The 18,687-nt window shown below is 51.2% G+C and overlaps 1 protein-coding gene across 5 annotated transcripts in view; it reads right to left on the reverse strand.

Annotated features, from left to right (window-relative positions):
- Window positions 1-4,154: 4,154 nt before the first annotated feature.
- The window catches only part of Camk2a (calcium/calmodulin dependent protein kinase II alpha), a 63,536-nt gene continuing 49,003 nt past the window's right edge, over window positions 4,155-18,687 (reverse strand). For 4 of the 5 annotated variants that reach the window (XM_041641372.1, XM_041641373.1, XM_041641374.1 and 1 more), the window contains 4 exons: window positions 14,435-14,510; window positions 11,836-11,930; window positions 7,508-7,736; window positions 4,155-7,259 (listed from right to left, as the gene is read on the reverse strand). In XM_041641372.1, coding sequence (XP_041497306.1) covers window positions 7,256-7,259; window positions 7,508-7,736; window positions 11,836-11,930; window positions 14,435-14,510 — 404 coding nt within the window. In that variant the 3' untranslated portion in view covers window positions 4,155-7,255. Of the gene's footprint in view, window positions 7,260-7,503; window positions 7,737-11,835; window positions 11,931-14,434; window positions 14,511-18,687 lie in introns of those variants that run through there. The other variant, XM_041641376.1, reaches the window with a different exon arrangement.

The raw sequence follows: 18,687 nt of genomic DNA on the forward strand, positions 1-18,687 counted from the left end.
TTTTTAACACTCTTTTTTTTTTTTTTTGCTGGTGGCTCATGGAAAGTTTGGCTTCTTTAGTTTCAGGCCCCTCCTTCCAGGGCCTGAGTTCTCAGTGACACTGGCCCTGGCCTGGAAAGGCGTCCAGGGATGTCTGCCCACAGCATGTCCTTGGCCTGTATCCCCCTGTCTCCGCCTGACTTCCTGTAACCCGGGACTTCTCTCCAAGGGACTGGGCAACAGTCCGCCCACTCAGTCCTGATCCACAGGGAGGTCTCCTCCCAGCACCCTTGTCCAGGCTTGGGTTTTTTTTTTTTTTTTTTGGTTAGGCAGAGAGAAAAACGTTTTTTCCATTAATGTCCACAGCGTCTGGGAGCTACAGTCCCTAGGGGATTGCTGTATGTAGGAGCCAAGGCAGTGCAACATGGTCAGAGTCAAATCCTGGCTCCACAGCCCTGAGAATCTGCTACTTGATGTTTCCAAACCCAAAGCCCCTTCTCTGTAAAATGGCGAGTTACTTTTCCTTTTGCAAGAGATTAAATGTGATACTGTTAGGTCCCTAGACCACACTTGGAAAAAAAATACCATCAAAGTGCCTAACACAAAACTGAATACTTAGAAACCTGTTAGGTAAGATCATGCAGGCAAGAAAGAGACTCAGCTTCCACCTCCAATAAGCCCAGGGAGGAGGAGGCCAGGGTCTCACAATGCTGGAGCCTGGAACAAGCAGCCATCGGGCCCAGGACTTAGCAATACTGTGACGACAGCCCTCAGTGCTCCCATCCTAAATCAAGTAAGTTGAAGTGGGAAGCCTTGGGTAGATTGTCCCCTAACGGCATCTTGGGGCAGCCAGCATAGCATTTGAGACTGGGAGGGGGTGGTAAATGAGTGCAGAGCCCCTAACTAAGGGACTTTTAAAACCATTGCTGCCTGGGCCCCTGCCCAGTCTAACAGATCTTACTCCCAGAGAATAGGGCCTGCTACACGCATGTATCTAGTGGACTCCACGAGTGAATCTGAAACAGCCAACCCCAGTCCCACATTTTAGAACCACAATTCAAGGTCATTCTTAAAATTTATTTATTTTTATTTTATGTGCCTTGGTATTCTGCCTGCATGAGGGTGTCAGGTCCCCTGGAACTGGAGTTACAGACAGTTGTGAGCCGCCATGTGGGTGCTGAGAATTGAACCCCCCCCCCCCCCCGTCCTCTGGAAGAGCTGTTGGCACTCCCAACTGCTGAGTCATCTCTCCAGTTCCCCAAGGTCATGCTTATAATGAGGAAACAGAGGTCCAGAGAGGGGCTGTGTCTCACTGAGAGCCATACCAAGAGAGGACAGTCTTTATCCTTCTTCTGAGTGTTAGGAAGCTAACACTTCCAGCTCCTTCCGTCTAGGTCTGAGAAGTGAAGTGTCTGGGTTAGACTTCCCTCAAGGAAGTGGCCTCTGGGGCCTTGGTAGTCCAGGTGGGGGAATGGAGGAAGGACAAGGAGAGAGGCCATTCCCTCTGAGTTTGTATTTGTTCTGCCTCTTCCTGAGTAAACACCCCCAGAACCCACTAGGTAGGGGGTGTTTTCTGAGGGATTTACACCCCAGGCCCGGGGAGCCCGTTTCCACTGCTGGAGGCCCAACCATGCTGCAGTCCGTTCAGGGCTCCCTTGGCCCGCTCATACTTCTGGTTCCCCACAACTTCCTCCTACGCCTGCTTCCCACACGCACACACTTCCAGGCTGTCCACTGGTGCCTTGTCTCTAGTTCTCTCCCGTCCCTCCTGTGAGTGTCCCCGCAGAGTCTCCTGTCAGCCTCTCCTCTTTCCCCCAGCCCCAGATCTGCTCCCCCCTCCCCAGCCTGTCCTGAGACTTGCCTCTTGTGGCCCGACACAGTGTCAGGGATTCCGGAAGACAGGAAATAGCTCATTTTCAAGTCTTCTTGAGACCCCAACCTGGCCCCAGCACAGCCCAGAAAAGTCAGCGTTTGGTGTGGCTCGGGATCCGACTCACCCCCACCAATACCCCAGCCTCATTGGGCAGCTTCTCTTACCCTTCAGCTGCACAGTTGCCCTATTCACACGTGGCCCGCCATGGGGCTGGGCTGATGACTGAGAGCATCCAAGTGAAAAAGACGGGAGATGTGTGGACTTGGTCAGCACCTAATAAGGGATGGCCATTGCTGTTGCAGATTGACGGGATGACGCGTCTGCTTGTGTCGTGTCTGTGCGTCTTTAATCCCAGCGACATGCTTGCTGGGGTCGGCTTCAGGCAAGAGGGGAAATGCCTCCTGCATGCGTCCCGAGTGGGTACTTGCTGCCCTCCTGCCTTTGAGGAGCACATGGATTTATGGACACTTGTTTAGGTCTGTTGATGGGGTAGGGAGAGGGCATTGTAGGAGGCTGGGACCTAACCAAGAAGGTAGAAACCACAGGAGTGGACAGTAAAGATGAGGCTAAAAGGGGATCAGGTGTCAAAAGTGGGGGAGCTTCTCAGATCCCCACTCACTATTTGCTGATGTCCAGAGTTGGAAAGGCACAGAACAGAGGAACGGGGATCCCTAGAGGACCTAAAAGTTGGGTGCGTTTGGGCTCAGGGTTCCCAAGCAGCTGAGTCTTGCTGTCTTCCTTGCTCCCCAAAACTGTTATAACTAGGGAAAGTGGTGTGAAAACACACTGAGAACTGTAGCATTGCAGGCTCGTATGAGGTAAAAAAAAAAAAACACAAAAAAAAACAAAACAAACAAACAAAAAAACACAGTTCTAATCTGAGCTGGGACACTTAGAGAGTTCAAACGCTCCCTTGAGATCAGCAGGACCTGCCCAGACTACATACCCGTGACACACGCCTGTAACCCACTCATGTTCTGCCACCTGCTGGTGAGAATATGCAATTGCACCCTAGGCAAGCTCTCAGGCCCTCTGCACGGTGCCGGGGGGGGGGGGGGGGGGGGGGGGGGGGGGGGCCTGTGGATGCACAGTTTAAAGAGAATTTGTGTGCTCTCCCACGTTCTTCTGAGCCTTGATCTGTAATCTCACTGTGAAGATCCTCAGCTGTGTGCAAGGGGCACATTTCTCTTAGACACTCCCTTTGGCTCCCCCACGTACCATTCATACGGACAGACCTGGAAAGCAGTTGATACAGGGACTTTGGGGTACCAGCACAAGGACCACAGTTTAAGAGGACACCATTAAACAATCCCCTTGGCCCTGTGAAATCCAGGCCTTTGGGGTTGTGGCTTAGGATGACTGATTCATCTGGCTTTCCTGAGACTGTCCTTGCTTGTTTGGTTTGGTTTGAGTTTTTCGAGACAGGGTTTCTCTGTGTAGCTCTGAGTGTCCTGGAACTTACTCCACAGACCAGGCTGGCCTCAAACTCAGAGATACCCCTGCCTCTGCCTCCATAGTGCTGGGATTAAAGTTATGTATCACCAGGCCACGTCAATTGTCCTAGTTATAGGACTAAGAAGCTTATGTCAACATCTGGGACGGTCTCAAGCAAACTAGATGAGTTTGCTGGTGTCCGCTGTGAGCAGAGGAGGGGGGAATGACGACAGCACACAGACACCGCCACCTTGTCACACCAGCCCTGCTGGGCTGAAGGTGAGTGGTGTGGGCACATAGAATTTCCCTGGAGTCCATGGGGCCTCTCACTGGCACCCTGCTGTCTGGCAGGCATAAGGCTCCTCCCAGACAGCAGTCTCGCTAGATTACATGTGTAGTCTGGAGACCTTTCCTCCCCTTAGCTCATCATCGCATGGCTCACTGGGGACTCTGAAGCTTAGGGATTGTCTTCAAGGTCATGCAGAAGGTAAAGAACGGGTAGGGAGGGCCTCTTCTAGACAACCCTTCTCATTGTCCAAGGGACGCTGAGGCCCTAACAGAAGATGAACCTTGACTTGAAGGCCCCTCAGAGAGACTTGAGTTCTTGACTGCTGTGACAATCCATACTCACCCCTAATTCTTGTAAAGGGTACCCCAAAGTGCCTGAAAGGAAGCAGAATCCATCCTTGGTCCTAAGGGTGCAAACATGTGGTCCAGACAATCGCATATCGATTGACTCAGCACTGAGCATATGAACCGAGTTATTCTGACCTACTTGAAGACGGACCAGGGCAACACGGGAGAATTGGAACAAAAACATCCCCTAGAGTTCTGTGCCTTGACCAATTCAAGAAGACATGGAGCCACATAAATTTGTAGCTATTTATTGCACTGAAAACACCAAGAATAAAACAGACACCTCTTCTCCCCTCCCCCCACCCCCACCCTCACCCCCAGTAGCAGAAAGTTTGAGCAGTGGTCATTCAAGTTCACAGCCACATAGTTAAAAAAGAAAGAGAGAACCGAAACAAAACCCCAAACAGATAGTAACAAAGAAACCAGCATGGGAGCCTAGCAAACATACTCCCCCGAGCCCTTTGAAGGGGGCCAGGAAGCCATGGGGCAGGATTTGAGCTATGGCGCATAAGGCTGGAGATGCTTTTCCTATAAACCTGATGAGAGGCTGAGTTTTGATTTGGCCTTCCTTTCCTTTCCTTTCCTTTCCTTTCCTTTCCTTTCCTTTCCTTTCCTTCCTTCCTTCCTTCCCTTCCTTCCTTTCTTCTTCCTTCCTTCCTTCCTTCCTTCCTTCCTTCCTTTTTTCATCTAGAGGGTATTTGGGAGGATCATGGAGCTTGTCTGGTGAGAGTGGGCTCTGGGCAGTTTTTTTCTGCCAGTTCTCCTGCCACCTTGGGGGTCACTGTAGTGTCCCAAGGTCTATACTAGTTGGCTGCCCACCCACAGGAGCAGCCTCCGCAGAGCGGGCCATCTCAGACTGGGGTAGGGATCTGCCTCCATTCTTCCACATGTGGAGAGGCACAGTGGGCATGGGGCATGTTAGCCAACAGAAGGCAGGGCATAGGCGTCTTCTGGTTGGGGAAACCGAGGCCCCACGAGGGGCAAGGGCTCACCCAAAGCAGGTCTAATCAGAGCCTGGAATAAAAGACACCAAAGTCCCCAAGCACTTCTTTTCCCTGCAGTCCATTGCTGGCAAGCAACAGACAGGCACCAAAGAGGAAAATGAGGGGCAGGCAGGGAGAAGGATAGGGACTGGCCAGGCTTGGCACATAAGAAGGCCAGCCAGTGACAAACCCAACAGGTTCTCAGAAGTGGGGTGGCGTAGACATGTCACTATTTGTTTGACCCTCCATCATTCTGGGTAGGAACACTGATAGAGAAACTGAGGCTTGAATAAGGGATTTGATCTTGATTGGTAATTACAGCATCCCCTGGTAAAGGCCACACCCTCCTTTACCTTTGCCTGAGGATGGCTAGGAACAATGGGTTCACTGGGCCTTATAAGGAAGCCTGGTTCTGGGGCAGGGCCAGGGCCCATCCTTGGGCCTAGGCAGTAGTGTCTCCACCAAGGGTAGAGGACTACCATGGGGTGGCTTACACAATAGAGCCACTCTCCTGCCCTGTACTTGTCCCTGGGCAGCAGGACTTGAGAGAAGAGCCCAGCACATAGCTCATTACACGGGGGAAGGGGGAACACCAGAAAGTTCTGGATTAAACATCCCTTCCACTTTTGCTCCAACCAACCCTCAGAGAAGCCGAGAGAATCAGTGTCATCTCCAAACCCCTGGGCACATGGCTCTTCCTCCCCTAGGATCCTCCAGAGGGCACAGTGTCTCATGCTGGCAAAACACAGCCACACAGAGACCAAAAGCACAGAGAGGCAGCAACGTAATCCCAAGTTGGACACTGAGAATACAACCTCGAATGTTATTAGTATTATTATTTTGTCCAAAACATGTCGTTTGATTTTTGCTGAGTGTTTTCTTTTTTTTGTTTTTTTTTTCAACATACTTACTGCATATAAAGTCATGCAAAGAAAACAGTGCAGACAGGCGATCCCCGTGGATGAGACACAGCATTCCAGATCAGAGCCAAGAAGAGGGAGAGAGAGGAAGAGAAAGAGAAAGGGAGGGAGAGAGAAAAAAGAGGGAGGGTACGGTAGGGGAGGGCAGGCAGGCAAGCGCACTACAGCGCTTGCCAGCCCAAGTTCAGCATGAAGTAGGAAACTAAGTTTCTGGTGCTCTGTTTTGTTCAAGTTAAGAGAAGCAATGAGGATACGTGCTCAGGAGGTAGTGGGGGGTGGGATAGGGAGGTGGCACAAAGATCTAGGGGAAGAAGTCTTGGGAAGTCCAGTAGTGAGGACTCCAGTCACAGAGATGTCAAATCTGGAGCTTCTCATCCTGGTGGCCTCCCCGGCCCTGACTTACTCATTGTATATTAGTCATGCTGGCCCTGGAAGAAATCCTGTCAGCTGACCGTGGGGACCAGAATGGAAGGCAGCTGTGCTCCCTGGGGGGTGAGGCCACCTCAGAAAGGACCCCCGCCCCCCCCAAAAAAAAACCTGGAACGGAGTGAAAAATTCCCCTCACCCCTCTTCCCACTTCCCGACCCGATCCAACTCTTCTTGAGGTCTAGTTACACATACATATCCGTTAACGCAAAATCCAGTTACGAAATACACAGAAGTTTGGCTGTAAAAAGGCATGCGTCCAAGTAGAAGATGATACCTAAGTGTTGTTTGCTTTGCCCCTGAAACACCATCCGATCTCCTCTCAGACGGAAGAGGCTGGAATTCTCCATGGACGTTGGAGGGCAGATTGGGCAGGTTAACACTGGAGGCAAACTTTGCAGAAGCACTGAGGCAGCGAGTGGGGTGCCTGAAGGGTAGAGCCCACCCCCTTCCCCATAGTGGACGGTCTGATGAGCACAGGGCCAGCATAGGAGGGAAGCAGATGAGAGCGGCAGTTGAAGGCAGGAGCTCCTGGCAGTGGCTCCTCTCTTACTCTCTCCCAGAAACAGTTGGCTTGGAGATTGAGGGGGCTCATCTCTGCTTCCCTGGGGACCCCAGAAGAGGAGAGATCGAAGAGGGGGATCCGTGTCACACTTGCCCTCCTCTTCCTGGCTTCCTGGTAAACACAGCTGGGGCTTCCTCACCTACAGTCAAAGCTAGGCCAGGCCAACAACAGTAGTTGGGGAGTGGGGGTTCCTGGGGCCCGCATCCTGGGTACCGAAGCCTGAAGAAGGTCCCCACTGGCAAGAAGAGGGTGTGGGTGAGAGCTTTGATGTTGCCATGGCTTTTTTCATGATGCCAGTACAGAGTGACAATGGCGGGGGGGGGGGGGCGCTGTGACAGGGAGAATTCCAACAAAATCCAAGAGAGAGCCAGCAGCCACATTCCACGGACAAAGAGTGGATCTCTGCGGTGCGACAACGCAGGGACCCCGGCCCGGTCCTTCAACTGTAAGACACAGTAAGTCCACCACCTTAGACACGGTCACCTCTCCCTTCTAGGTTTTCCACCCACCTTCCCTCCGCATCTGTAGACCCAGAATCTCCTTGCAGGAGTCTTCTCACCCTCTCTGTAGATATTCAGAGATAGAAGGCAGCAGCTGCTCCCCTGGGCATGCCCCACTGCCCCCACCCCACCCCACCCCAGGTCAACACCCTTAATATCCCCTTAGAGGTTTAGGAAGAAAGGATTCTTACTGGGGCAGGACGGAGGGTGCCCCCGATCTGTGGAAGTGGACAATCTGCCATTTGCCATCCCTGCGGTGCCAGACACGGGTCTCCTCTGACTGGGCTGTGCGGGGGATGCCACCCGCATCCAGGTACTGCGTGATGCGGATGTAGGCGATGCACGCTGACTCGTCGCCCATCAGGTGGATGTGGGGGTTCAGGATGGTGGTGTGCACGGGTTTGCTGTTCCGGGACCACACTGGAGGCAGGGACGGGAGGGGCTGAGGCGATGCAACCCAGGGGTTCCTGCCTCATTCTTCATCCTGCCTCATCCTGCTCTCAGCTTCCAACTTCCCTTTCCAGGGAGACACCTTTGCCTGACTCGTGCACAGTAGGGGAATCTCTGGGACAGGGATCAGCTACCTGAGAGTCAAGGCAGAACTGCCACGTAACCTAGGTAACAGGATACCACCTCCCAGATAGGGTACAATGAACTTCAGACTTGCCAAATTGCTCAAACATGGGAGAAGTGGGATTTTAGAATTAGCATCTTGTACACACGAAAGCATGAATCCCAGACAGGATTACTTACTGAGCCAGGTAAGGTTTTTTTTTTTTCTTCAACACAGATTCATACTGGGACCAGGCCAGCACTTAAATGGTAGAGGCTGAGCTGGGTATAAGATGATGGATAGCAACTGAGCTTCTATCTCTGGGTCAGGGAGACAGTAGAGAGTAAGGGGGACAGTGGTGGATAGAACACCTTGTCCCATCTTGAGGGCACCCTGCATATATATATATATGCATATATATATATATATATATATATATAAAATCTCCTCTGGGTACCATGTGCATCACACCTTATTGCTCCTCAAGGGAGTCTGGAAATCTGTCTGGATTTTCATATGGAAAGTCTTCACTTTTCACCGCTGTTCTATTATTCAAATGTAACACTGTCTGTAAACCGTATGAAATGTCTGTAATCTAGACATGCCCCACCCTGCTTATCAACTCTATTGTGATCTATTGAATTATAGAAACAGGGGGAAAGGAACTGTAGAATCTTCCGACCTTCAATTTCAGGGGGCTAGGGGGACACAGGAAGATCTCATTGTCATGACAACTAACCAGAGTGCCTAGGAACGGTTCCCACCTCCAGTTTCAACATCACCAGAGTGTTCTAGAAACTCTCAAGTTGTTTATCAAGATACGAAACAGAAGCACAGAAAGACAGTGGCCCAGGGACAGACAGAGGCCTTCAGGTTCTCACTCCGATAAGAACCCTTGTATCCTCCCCTAGTGGGGCGCAAATAGTGGTCACAACCGTGTCAACAGCTAGCCTCAAATGTGAAGTCTCCAATGCCACCCAAGACGCCCCCGTGTGAGACCCTGTAACACCATAATTTCCTCTCCATCCCTTACTCTAATTCCATTACCCAACAAAATGTGTAAACTGATATCCCCTAAAACATGTAAAATGGCTTTTTTTTTAGTCTGAAAAGAGCACCTGATGGTCCCTCCCTTTAGTGCTATAATCATTGCGTGCTCAAGCCTTCAATAAGTAAGTCTCAGAGAAGCAGAATAACAGATTCACAAGCTCTCAGACACAGAAAATGTAAAGCTTTAGAATAACCTTAGCACAGTGGTTCTCAAACCTGTGGGTCATGACCCCTTTGCGTCAGCTGACCCTTTCACAGGGGTCGCCTAAGACCATCAGAAAACACAGATATTTACATGATGATTTATAACAAGTAGCAAAATTATAGTTATGAAGTAGCAACAAAAATAATTTTTTGGCCGAGGGTCACCACAACATGGGGAACTGTATTAAAGGGTCGCAGCATTAGGAAGGCTGAGAACCACCACCTTAGAGGCTAACGATCACCAAGTTTCTCTTTTCCAAAGTGCATGAGACTTCCCTGAATGTGTGTGAATATCATATATGAGGCTGGAAGCAATGTGTCCATTAATATGTATGGAAAATGAATCCAAAACCATTATCTGACTTGGTCAAAGTTGTTAATTCCTGGGGGGGGGGATGAAGAAATCAAGCTCACAGTGCCTGGATTAGGACAATCCAGGTCCATTCCAGAAGGGACAAACAGCTTAGCATTGGTAGTGGTGGGGGACAAGCTTTGCCGCTGTTGATTGTGGCTGAGATCCCAGGGACTCTAACGTGACACGGTGTTACTTAACCAGGTTAGTGTTTTCCAGGTTACCCTTTTTCTCGACAAGGTGGTAGATAGAGCCAGGTGCTGGTCAGGAAAGGGCAGGCAGTGGGAGAAAGCTCTGCAGGGGTGAGAGGCTGTACTGAGTCACACCCCAGTGAGTCCTCCTTAGAGGTAACCAGAGGGTTAAGCATAGGGTCTAGGAGTCAGTGCTGAGGTAGCATCTGCCGCATGAGCAGACCAGAAACATGGACTTCTTTCTGCATTTGGACTCCTTAGTGGTGGTCCCCACACCTGCACCTGCGCAGTTGAACCTTAGCCTGGTCTCTGCCCAGCTCTGGGAAGACTAGGGGACCGCAGCTGGGAAACAGCGCCCCCAGAGGACAGAGGTATAATGACAGCCAAGGCAATCCTTAAATGTGGGGACTGTGCACAGGATGAGAGAGCCCAAGATCCAGCTTCTCTTACTAGAATTCAGTCTCCCATCATTCAGCGTGGAGGATCCTGTCTGATTCTTTAAGTAAATTTAGCTTCTTCCTTTGCTTTTTTTTAAAGGAGGGAATACTTGGAACCTCAGTACTCGCTAAAATACAAGCAGAGGGGTGCAAACTCGGAGGTGGGGAGGCCTGCTGCTTTGCTGACAGAATGGACCCTATCAGCAGAAGAAAGGCGCCAGGTTGAGACAGAGCTAAATCTGCAGCTGGCTTTGTGCACTCTTTGGGGCGAGTGGCTTCCGCTCTCTTGGCCGCAGTGGAAATGTCTTTCTGAATGACAGAATTGGGCTTCACCTTGAGTGGCCGCAGAACCACGTGCACTGAGTTTGTTAAACCATATGTGAGCACCATCTGTCCTTATTTCATAAAATGATTTTCCTGGTTAGCTTCATGATATGTTTACTGTATTTATTTTTAAGATTTTATTTTTAATGTGTTTGTGCGCTTGATGGGGGCAGGGAGGGGCGGGGGAGGGGGGTGAGTTATATACAAGGAGCACAATGGCCTGCAGAAGCCAGAAGAGGGCACTGGATCTTCTGGAGCTAGAACTCCAGGCAGTTATGACAGGGCAATGGGTGCTGGGACCTGAACCCAGGTCCTCTGCAAGAATCGGGACACACTCCTAGCCTCTGAGCCATCTCTCCAGCCCTAATGTGAATATTGTAAATAAGACTTCCCAGCACCAGCACCTTCATTAGTGGACGATCAGCCACACTGAGCATGCAGGGAGCAGAAAGTCTGGTGAGGAGAATATAGTTAGACCATTCCTGCCCCACATTCTTGCCTGCAAGGCATCTGAACCCTTGCTGCCCTTTGAAAAAAGAGGGAACTGGTAACTGTGAGAGAGGTGTGAGCTGAGTCCTCCTGTGCATGAGAATTCATGAGAATTAGTCAGGAAGGGCTTTCTTGCCGTTCGAGTCAATGCAATTCCAGGTGCCTAGAAATACCAGAAAGTCTGTGTGTGGTTTGTACCTGTCATTTGGGGCTAAGATCACTATACTACCCCTGAGATCCATCCTCCATATCCTAACCTTGGCTTGGTCCCTGTCTGACCCCGGCCTGGGTAAGACACAAACAAGCGGGAAGCTCATTGGCTCAGGCCCAGGCTCGGCACCCTGCCCACCCTCGTTGCAAGCTTCTGAGACCTCTCCTGCAGAGGAGAGGCCCAGGAAGGACAGACACGCAGGACAGAGACCTGGACACACAGGCAGGGCACAGCAGTGTGAAATCCCTGGTCCTCCCTACCTATGAGGTCATATGGGTCACACCCCAGGAGCTGCTGTGTCACCCGCTGGACAGCTGGGGTGGCCCCAAGCCTCCAGATGACTGTAGCTAGCCGTGTGAGTTAGTGAAGGGTCCCTGCTTATCAGAAAGAACAAAGACCTGCCACGAACTCTCCCAGGCTAGAAGGCAGGAGGGGGCTAGGGAGGCTTATCGTATACGTCCTTTGTCTTTAGGGACCCACCCCGGCCTCACCCCATCCTCAGCCACAGGAAGGACAGCTGGCAGTCCAGCTCAGTGGGCAATCAATGGGGAGGGAACCAAGAAAGTACCAACCCCTGTCCACAGGGACTCTTCCTCTTCACTGGCTCCTGAGCCGCCCCTGAGGCCCTGCCCGTCACCCTGCTGTGCCGTCAGCAGGACATGGAAGGAGAGCAGACAACAGGCACCCCAGAGAGAAGGGATTGCTCACGGTTTTCAAAATAGAATCGATGAAAGTCCAGGCCCTCGACCAGGTTCCCCAGGGCCTCAGGTTCAAAGGCTGTCATTCCGGGATCACACATTTTCCTGGGGAAAGGAAACCAGAGGAAAGAGGGGCCTGAGAAGACCACTTCTCATCGCCCCCCTGAAGGGCAGCAGCTGAATGGGAATGGACACGCCTTCCTTGAGGGCTCAGCAAAGGAGGAGTTCACACAATGTGGAGTGTGGGCAGAACTGGAGGGTGCTGGCTACATCCAGGGAGCCCAAGTTCAGGTTCTGGTTCTGCCACTTACTGGTGAGAAGGTCCCCAGAAAGAGTGCCAGGGGGGTGAGGTGGTCATGCTGTACAGCCTGGTCCTTATTCTTCACACTGTACCCCAGTCCCGGCAGTGACCCAAAGGGGCTTTTCTCTTGAGTTGTAGGAGTGAGGTGCCTTTCCCTTTGCATAAAGTGACCTCAGCTCCCCAAGACAGGTTGTATATGGAGGATGTGCATTTTAACAATTTGGACAAAATTACCCTATGTCTGGAACACCCTGACTGTTTCCTCGGCTGTAAATGGGGGAAAGGAGCCTTAATGAAGGAGATGCCCATGAGGCTGGAGAGATGGCTCAGCAGTTAAGAGCGTTGCATGTTCTTCCAGAGGGCCTGGGTTCGATGGTGGCTCACAACCATCTGAAACTCCAGGCCTTCTTCTGGCCTCTATAGGTACCAGGTACATAGACATTCATGCAGGCAAAATGCCCGTATACATAAAATAATAAATTTTTAAGAAAGTGATGTCAAAGAGGAAGCAGAGGATGTGGCAGGGGTGGCCCTCAGCATAAGGAAGCTGTGTGTTTTCAGCTGATTGGCCCTTCCAGGTGTCAGTCTTCCTGAGTGACTGCTAGGCAGGGGAGTCATTTACATACCTGGAGGGTCTTTTCAAGTACAACATAGACCCCTATGACCATAGCAAAGAAACCAGGGACAGGAAATGCCCCCACTCAAGCTAAGCTTCTGGTCCACAGGAGAACTGGAAATCTCAGAAGAGGACATCAGGCCAGGCCTTGCCTGCGATGAACAAAGCCTTTGAGGTTCCCTCAAGTCTACCCCTGCTGCAGAACTTGGTCGTCTGGACTCTCTGCATCCGTCAAGGACTTGAAGGCTCTCTGCTCTAAGTGCATCATACAAATGTAGAAACTGGGGGCTGGAGAGATGGCTCAGAGGTTAAGAGCACCGACTGCTCTTCCAGAGGTCCTGAGTTCAATTCCCAGCAACCACATGGTGGCTCACAACCATCTGTAATGAGATCTGGTGCCCTCTTCTGGCATGCAGGCATACATGGAGGCCGAACACTGTGTACATAATAAATAAATAAATCTTTAAAAAACAAATGTAGAAACTGAGGCTCAGGGAGATGAAGGGGCTAGTTCAGGAGCGTGTCAGGGAGGCTCCAAGGCCATGGTAAGTTTCAGAGTCTTGCGCAGGATGAAAATGCCATCATCGCCTGTAACATTCTAGAGGGACCCCCCCAGAAAGGTCACCTCACTAGCTCTTTATTCCCTGGCTGTGGTTTTTCAGAGTCACCAACCTGGTGTGCCCTGACTTAACTTCTTTAGGGCTACCCAGAAAGACTGGCGACAGAGTCTGCTTCCATGCCTTGCTGTAGCATCCTGCTATACTCTGGCACACACCCCTGTGCACATTCCTTGAACATAGACTTATAGCTTGTGCACATACAGGTGCGTGTGCAAGCCTACGTATAGTATGTGAGGCCCCTGGGCTTTCACAGATGCCTCTTGAGTACCTTGCCCCTCCAGAGAGAGCCAGGGACTTTCCAATGACTAAATTCAGTTCCCACGGTTAAAATGCAGCTTCAGGTGGCCTGAGATCACACCAGCCATGCTCACATTAACACCACCTCACATTAACCCCACAGGCAAGGGTCACTCTGTCTTGGCTGGAAGTTTTCGCACACCAAAAAGCAGGTATTGGATTGCCAGGTCCAGGCCCCATCAGCCTTGGTCAAAATGCCAACGCCTAGACACCCAGAACCTTCCAATTTCTCTGGGTCAGGCAGAGAGAGAAGCAAATGGGCAATGACCACTAGGGGGTGCTGAATCCCAGTTTATGCATACAGTCACCTGGCTAAGGGCTGGAGCGGGTGTGTGAACAGAGAATGTTCAGTTTAAGACTGTGCCTTATGCCCAAAGGGTTTAGGGTTCACTTGGCTCACTCTTGCTCACGAATGGTGCACACCCTTTGGGTCCCTGCCTGTTCCTGCTCAGCTGAAGACCTCTGGAGATCCAGGAAAAGGACTCAGACCCACTGGGCAGGCTGGAGAAGGGCCTGCCTCCATTCCCTCCTTCCCATACTAAGGCACAGATCGCCCTTCTTTTTTTTGGGTGCGGGGAACAAAGCAGTTTTACTGGAGCGCCTCCCTGGATGAGGCTGGCAGGAAGAGGAACGTGTAGTGTCATGAGCACCCGGCTGAGGGGGACTGCATTCTTATTCACAGCACATGCAGAGAGTGAGTAAGCTCAGTCACCCCTGGTTAGCACCCCTGAACCCGATCCAGGCAGAACATGCAGAAAGAGCCTGGCTGACTCACGTGTAGGACTCAAAATCTCCATTGCTTATGGCTTCAATCAGCTGTTCTGTCACTTTTATAATTTCCTGCTTGCGCACTGTAAGGTAGAGGGGGCACACAAATAACAACAGTGATAGTCATGAAGGACCGAGCACCAGCTTCCGAGTCCCCAACACGTGCCAGGTGGGCTCTGTAGCGACCTGACACTGTACACAGACGAGCTCACCCATCCTTTTGCTGTCCCTGGGAGAGAGAGGTGGTTAGCTCCATTTCCCACAAGAGATTGAGGCTCAAAGCAGTGTGTGGGGGAAATGTAGTTCCCTGAGCTACAAAAGACAGAGGCATTGCCTCAGCTGGCAACCTTGACCTCCAAACACCACAGTGGGGGACGTTCAGACTTGTTCAGGTCTTGTTTGAAGCTAGGTTTTGACTACAAAATAGCCATCTTGATTTGCTGTGTGAATCCAAACAGTGTTACATGTTGCTTGTCAATTGTTACAAACCAGGGCTCCCCCACAGGCAAACATGGGGACACAAAGGAAAGTCTTGGAAGTAACACATCTCTTACTGTCTGGGTAGTTTTTGCTCAATTTGAGTGACTATAAGATTCAGGCAGAGTTGTCTAGAAGCTTCTAGAATCAACCACTTTCCCCCGTCTGATGCAGAACACCAAAAAGCTACTTTTCTGGTGGAGTGTTAAATGCCAGTCCCCTTGTTAGACAGGCAATGGCCTGGCCCTCAGCATTCCCACCCATGGAATAAGATTCACTCAGAGTTAGACGGCAGCGCCAAGAACTCAGGTCTCAATTCCAGACAGATCTTCATCCTAAAACCACCTCGGAGCCTTACGCTCTGTGGCGGCTGAGGACCACAAGACTGACTGGCTGGTCAGATGGAGACAAAAGTGTCCTCCTCCCAGAGCTGGTCTGAGGGTGGGACGATGAGGTGAGCATGAAGCAGTGTCTCCAAGCCCTACCCATAGCAAGTGTTCATGGTAAGCATAGCCTTTGCCTGCAGCCCACACTTCAGCTTGACTGTTCCTCCCAGACCCCTGGCAGGTAGGCCACAAGGAGGTGACTGACCCTCAATAAACAAGGAATCGGCAGTGTCCTGGTTCCCAGTGGAGCTGAACAGACACTGCCTTAGTCTAGGGCAGGCCCTCTTTCCCTCCTCCCTTCAGATGCTGTTCTCCCCCAAACCTGGCCACTCCATGGTAGGACGGAAGTCACACTGTCCAAAAAGTGGGCCCAGCAGCTCTCAGCACCTCCCAACCTCAGAACCAAGTCTGAGTGAATCTCTGACTCGCCCTTTTTCTTGTCAGCTGCCTATGCTGCCTCAGGCGCTCATCTCAGACCCAGGGGAGATAGACTCTTAGGGCATCCAGGCTTGGGAACTACTGCAGGCCAGAAATCCAAACTCCTTTCTGGGCTACCGAGGAAACCGAGGCCCAGTGAGGGTCAACAACTTGCCCAAGGACATGGAACATAGGGTACAGTCTGGCTGACAGCCCAGAACCTTTTCTACAGGACCCTAGGACTTCAGCCCACATGATCGCACCCCATGTTCTCATAACACTAACCCCACACGGCTGCTTGGCACTCACTACCTAGCTCTACATTCGGTGCCAGCTAAAGGAGGTGGGGCTCGGGCTTCCTTGAAATCTGAAGCTAGCATGACCTTACGGGCTACCGTACGGACTAAGCACATGGGTGAGTGGGCACTGTCGTCATCAGGGACTTAGCCTGCGGAGTTTCAGAGCTTCATACCCATGCCACAACTGAACTCTGCCCACATCTACACCCGGCGTAGCCTTTGGCATGCAGTGTGTTCTTGGCAGAGGAAACAGTGTTCCAGCAATACAGCCACCACGTTGCCCTCAGCCAGCTTGCTCTGACTCTGGTTAGAAACTCCCGGGCTGGGAACATCTAACAGATCCTGAGTGTCATCTGTCATGAGGGTTTTTCTCCTCTTTTCAGGGAGCCACCAGGGCAGAAGTTGTGTCCAGCACACATATGTAGAGTGAATGAATGAATAAATGAGCAGATGGCTCCAAACCAGAGTCTGCCCTGTCTCTGGAATTGCCCAGGTTATCTGTACATCTGTGTATAGGGGTTTCAGAACCTGGGCTCCTGGTCAGCCATTCCAACCTTTGTAAAAGCAGAGACAGGTCATGGGACAAGCGGGCTTTGCCAGCAGGGACTGCACCCCACCACCACCACGGGATCAGAGGGGAGGATGCAAAACAAACCCACATGCTCCTGACAGGTTGTGAAAGATGGGCTTTGGGGTCAAACTCTCTAGGCTTGGACTGCGGTTCTGTTGCCTCATAGCTGCAACCTTGGATGAGTTTCTCCATAAGAATAATGGAGATATCATAGTACCCACATTTTAGGGTTATTCTGAGGCTCGATAGAAAGAGTCATCACATGCAACCCTACCCGGGAGCACCTGTGCTCCGAGCACCCAAGATCAATGCATCACTTGAGTGATAGTGTCTGTACCCAAGCATTTAGAGAGCAAGGCCTGGCACTCACTGAGAGACAGCTGCCAACCTTCATCTGCACACTAGGGAACAGAAGCTTGGCCAAGCCCTACCTTGAGGCTCCCAATGGGCTGTGAGCTTCCTGGAAGTTTGAGTCATGGGACACAATCCTGCTGGAGTTAGAGGCTGCAGTAGCCACCAGTCTGATGACTATGTGTACCTCATGGATTTGGGTTCAGACTTCCAGGCTGAAGTCGGCCTCTGAAAACTCCTATGTATAGGAACTCTGCCCCCAAGTAAACACCCGTTCCCTAGTCTCTGTCCTTCCCTGGCCAGGTTTCTCTTCTCAGGAATGTGGTTTCCAGATCCACCGCAAGTTTGCATCTGTCCTCCAAGCTCCCGAAACTGTCTGAACATGTCTTGGTGTGACACGCACTCTCAGATGGTACATTATCAGGTCTGGAGACAAACTGAACATTGCACCTCTATGCATTCGGTGCTAGGTGGGCCTGTCTTGGCTATGCCTTCAGGCACCAGGACACCAAGCTTTCTAAAAGTCAAAGCTACCAGCTCTAGCTTTGTTCTCTGGGGCAGAAGACCGGACTGGAGGCTGGTGCCTGTGGACCTGAAGGGCACTCTGACGGGGGCCCTTCCCGGGACTCCAGCAACCCCGACTGCTTTGCAAGCCGCTTTCTAGATGTTGGCTAGTCTCCTCACCCAGATGTTCTATAATATTCCTCTACAGACAAGAAAACTGAGGCCCCAGAGATATTAAGAAAACCTCTTGGTCAGGTGGTGGTGGCACACACCTTTAATCCCAGTACTCAGGAGGCAGAGGCAAGTGAATCTCTGTGAGTTTCAGGCCAGCTTGGTCTACAGAGCGAGTTCCAGGACAGTCAAGGCTACACAGAGAAACTCTATCTCAAAAAACAAAATGAAACAAAAACAAAGAAACTCTCTTAAGCTCACACAACACACTGATGTGTGTTGGGGCCTGCATTCCTAACTAGTACTTCCTAATCTCTACCCAGCTTCTGGCAGATGCTCTTTAACCTGGAGAGAGGATGGGTTGCACGCAGAGGCAAGGGCATGGGGTAAAGCCTAGTAGAGTCTGGTACGGCTCATAGATCAGGGGCTCTTCTAAAGCTCTGAACTGTTCTTGTCCCTTCTTCCCTCCAGGGATGTCGTTCTGACAAACAGCATTTCCAATTAACTGTAACCCTGGGTCAGAGTTTACCAGACTGACTACTATTCTCACTTGGTAAGAAGACTTTACAGGCTAACTCCAGAAAACAGCATCCCACTCTGGGAGCTCCCTCTGTGCCAGCGGGGCTGGCGGCTGTAGGCTGGGTTTAAGGGCTTTGCTCTGCTCTTACAGGGGCACGTTTTTCAAAACACTGTGTCACTGGGCCTTTTGTGCACGAGGAGGAAAGGCTGGGGCAGGGAACAAGGTCCCCAAATCGTCAGCTAGTAACCATGATGGCTAATCTTGATCGTCAAATGAACAGACAGGATTTAGAATTACCACAGAAGCACACCCTTGAGTGTGTCCCTGAAGACATTTCCACAAAGGGTTGCCTGAAGAGGGCAGGTTCACCCTGAATGCGGGCGGCATCTTCCCATGACTGGATGACCGAGAGGAAAAGGTGAGCCAAGCATGGGTATCTACCTCTGTTTCCCGACTGCAAATAAAGCATCTCCAGCTGCCTTATGCTCCCACGGCCATGGCTGCCTACCACAATGGTCGGTACCCTCAAACTATGAGCCAATATAAACCCTTCCTTAAATTGCT

Source organism: Microtus oregoni, unplaced genomic scaffold (assembly GCF_018167655.1).
Source record: "Microtus oregoni isolate MIOR12 unplaced genomic scaffold, Mior012 000069F_ref0000032, whole genome shotgun sequence".
Lineage (NCBI taxonomy): Eukaryota > Metazoa > Chordata > Mammalia > Rodentia > Cricetidae > Microtus > Microtus oregoni.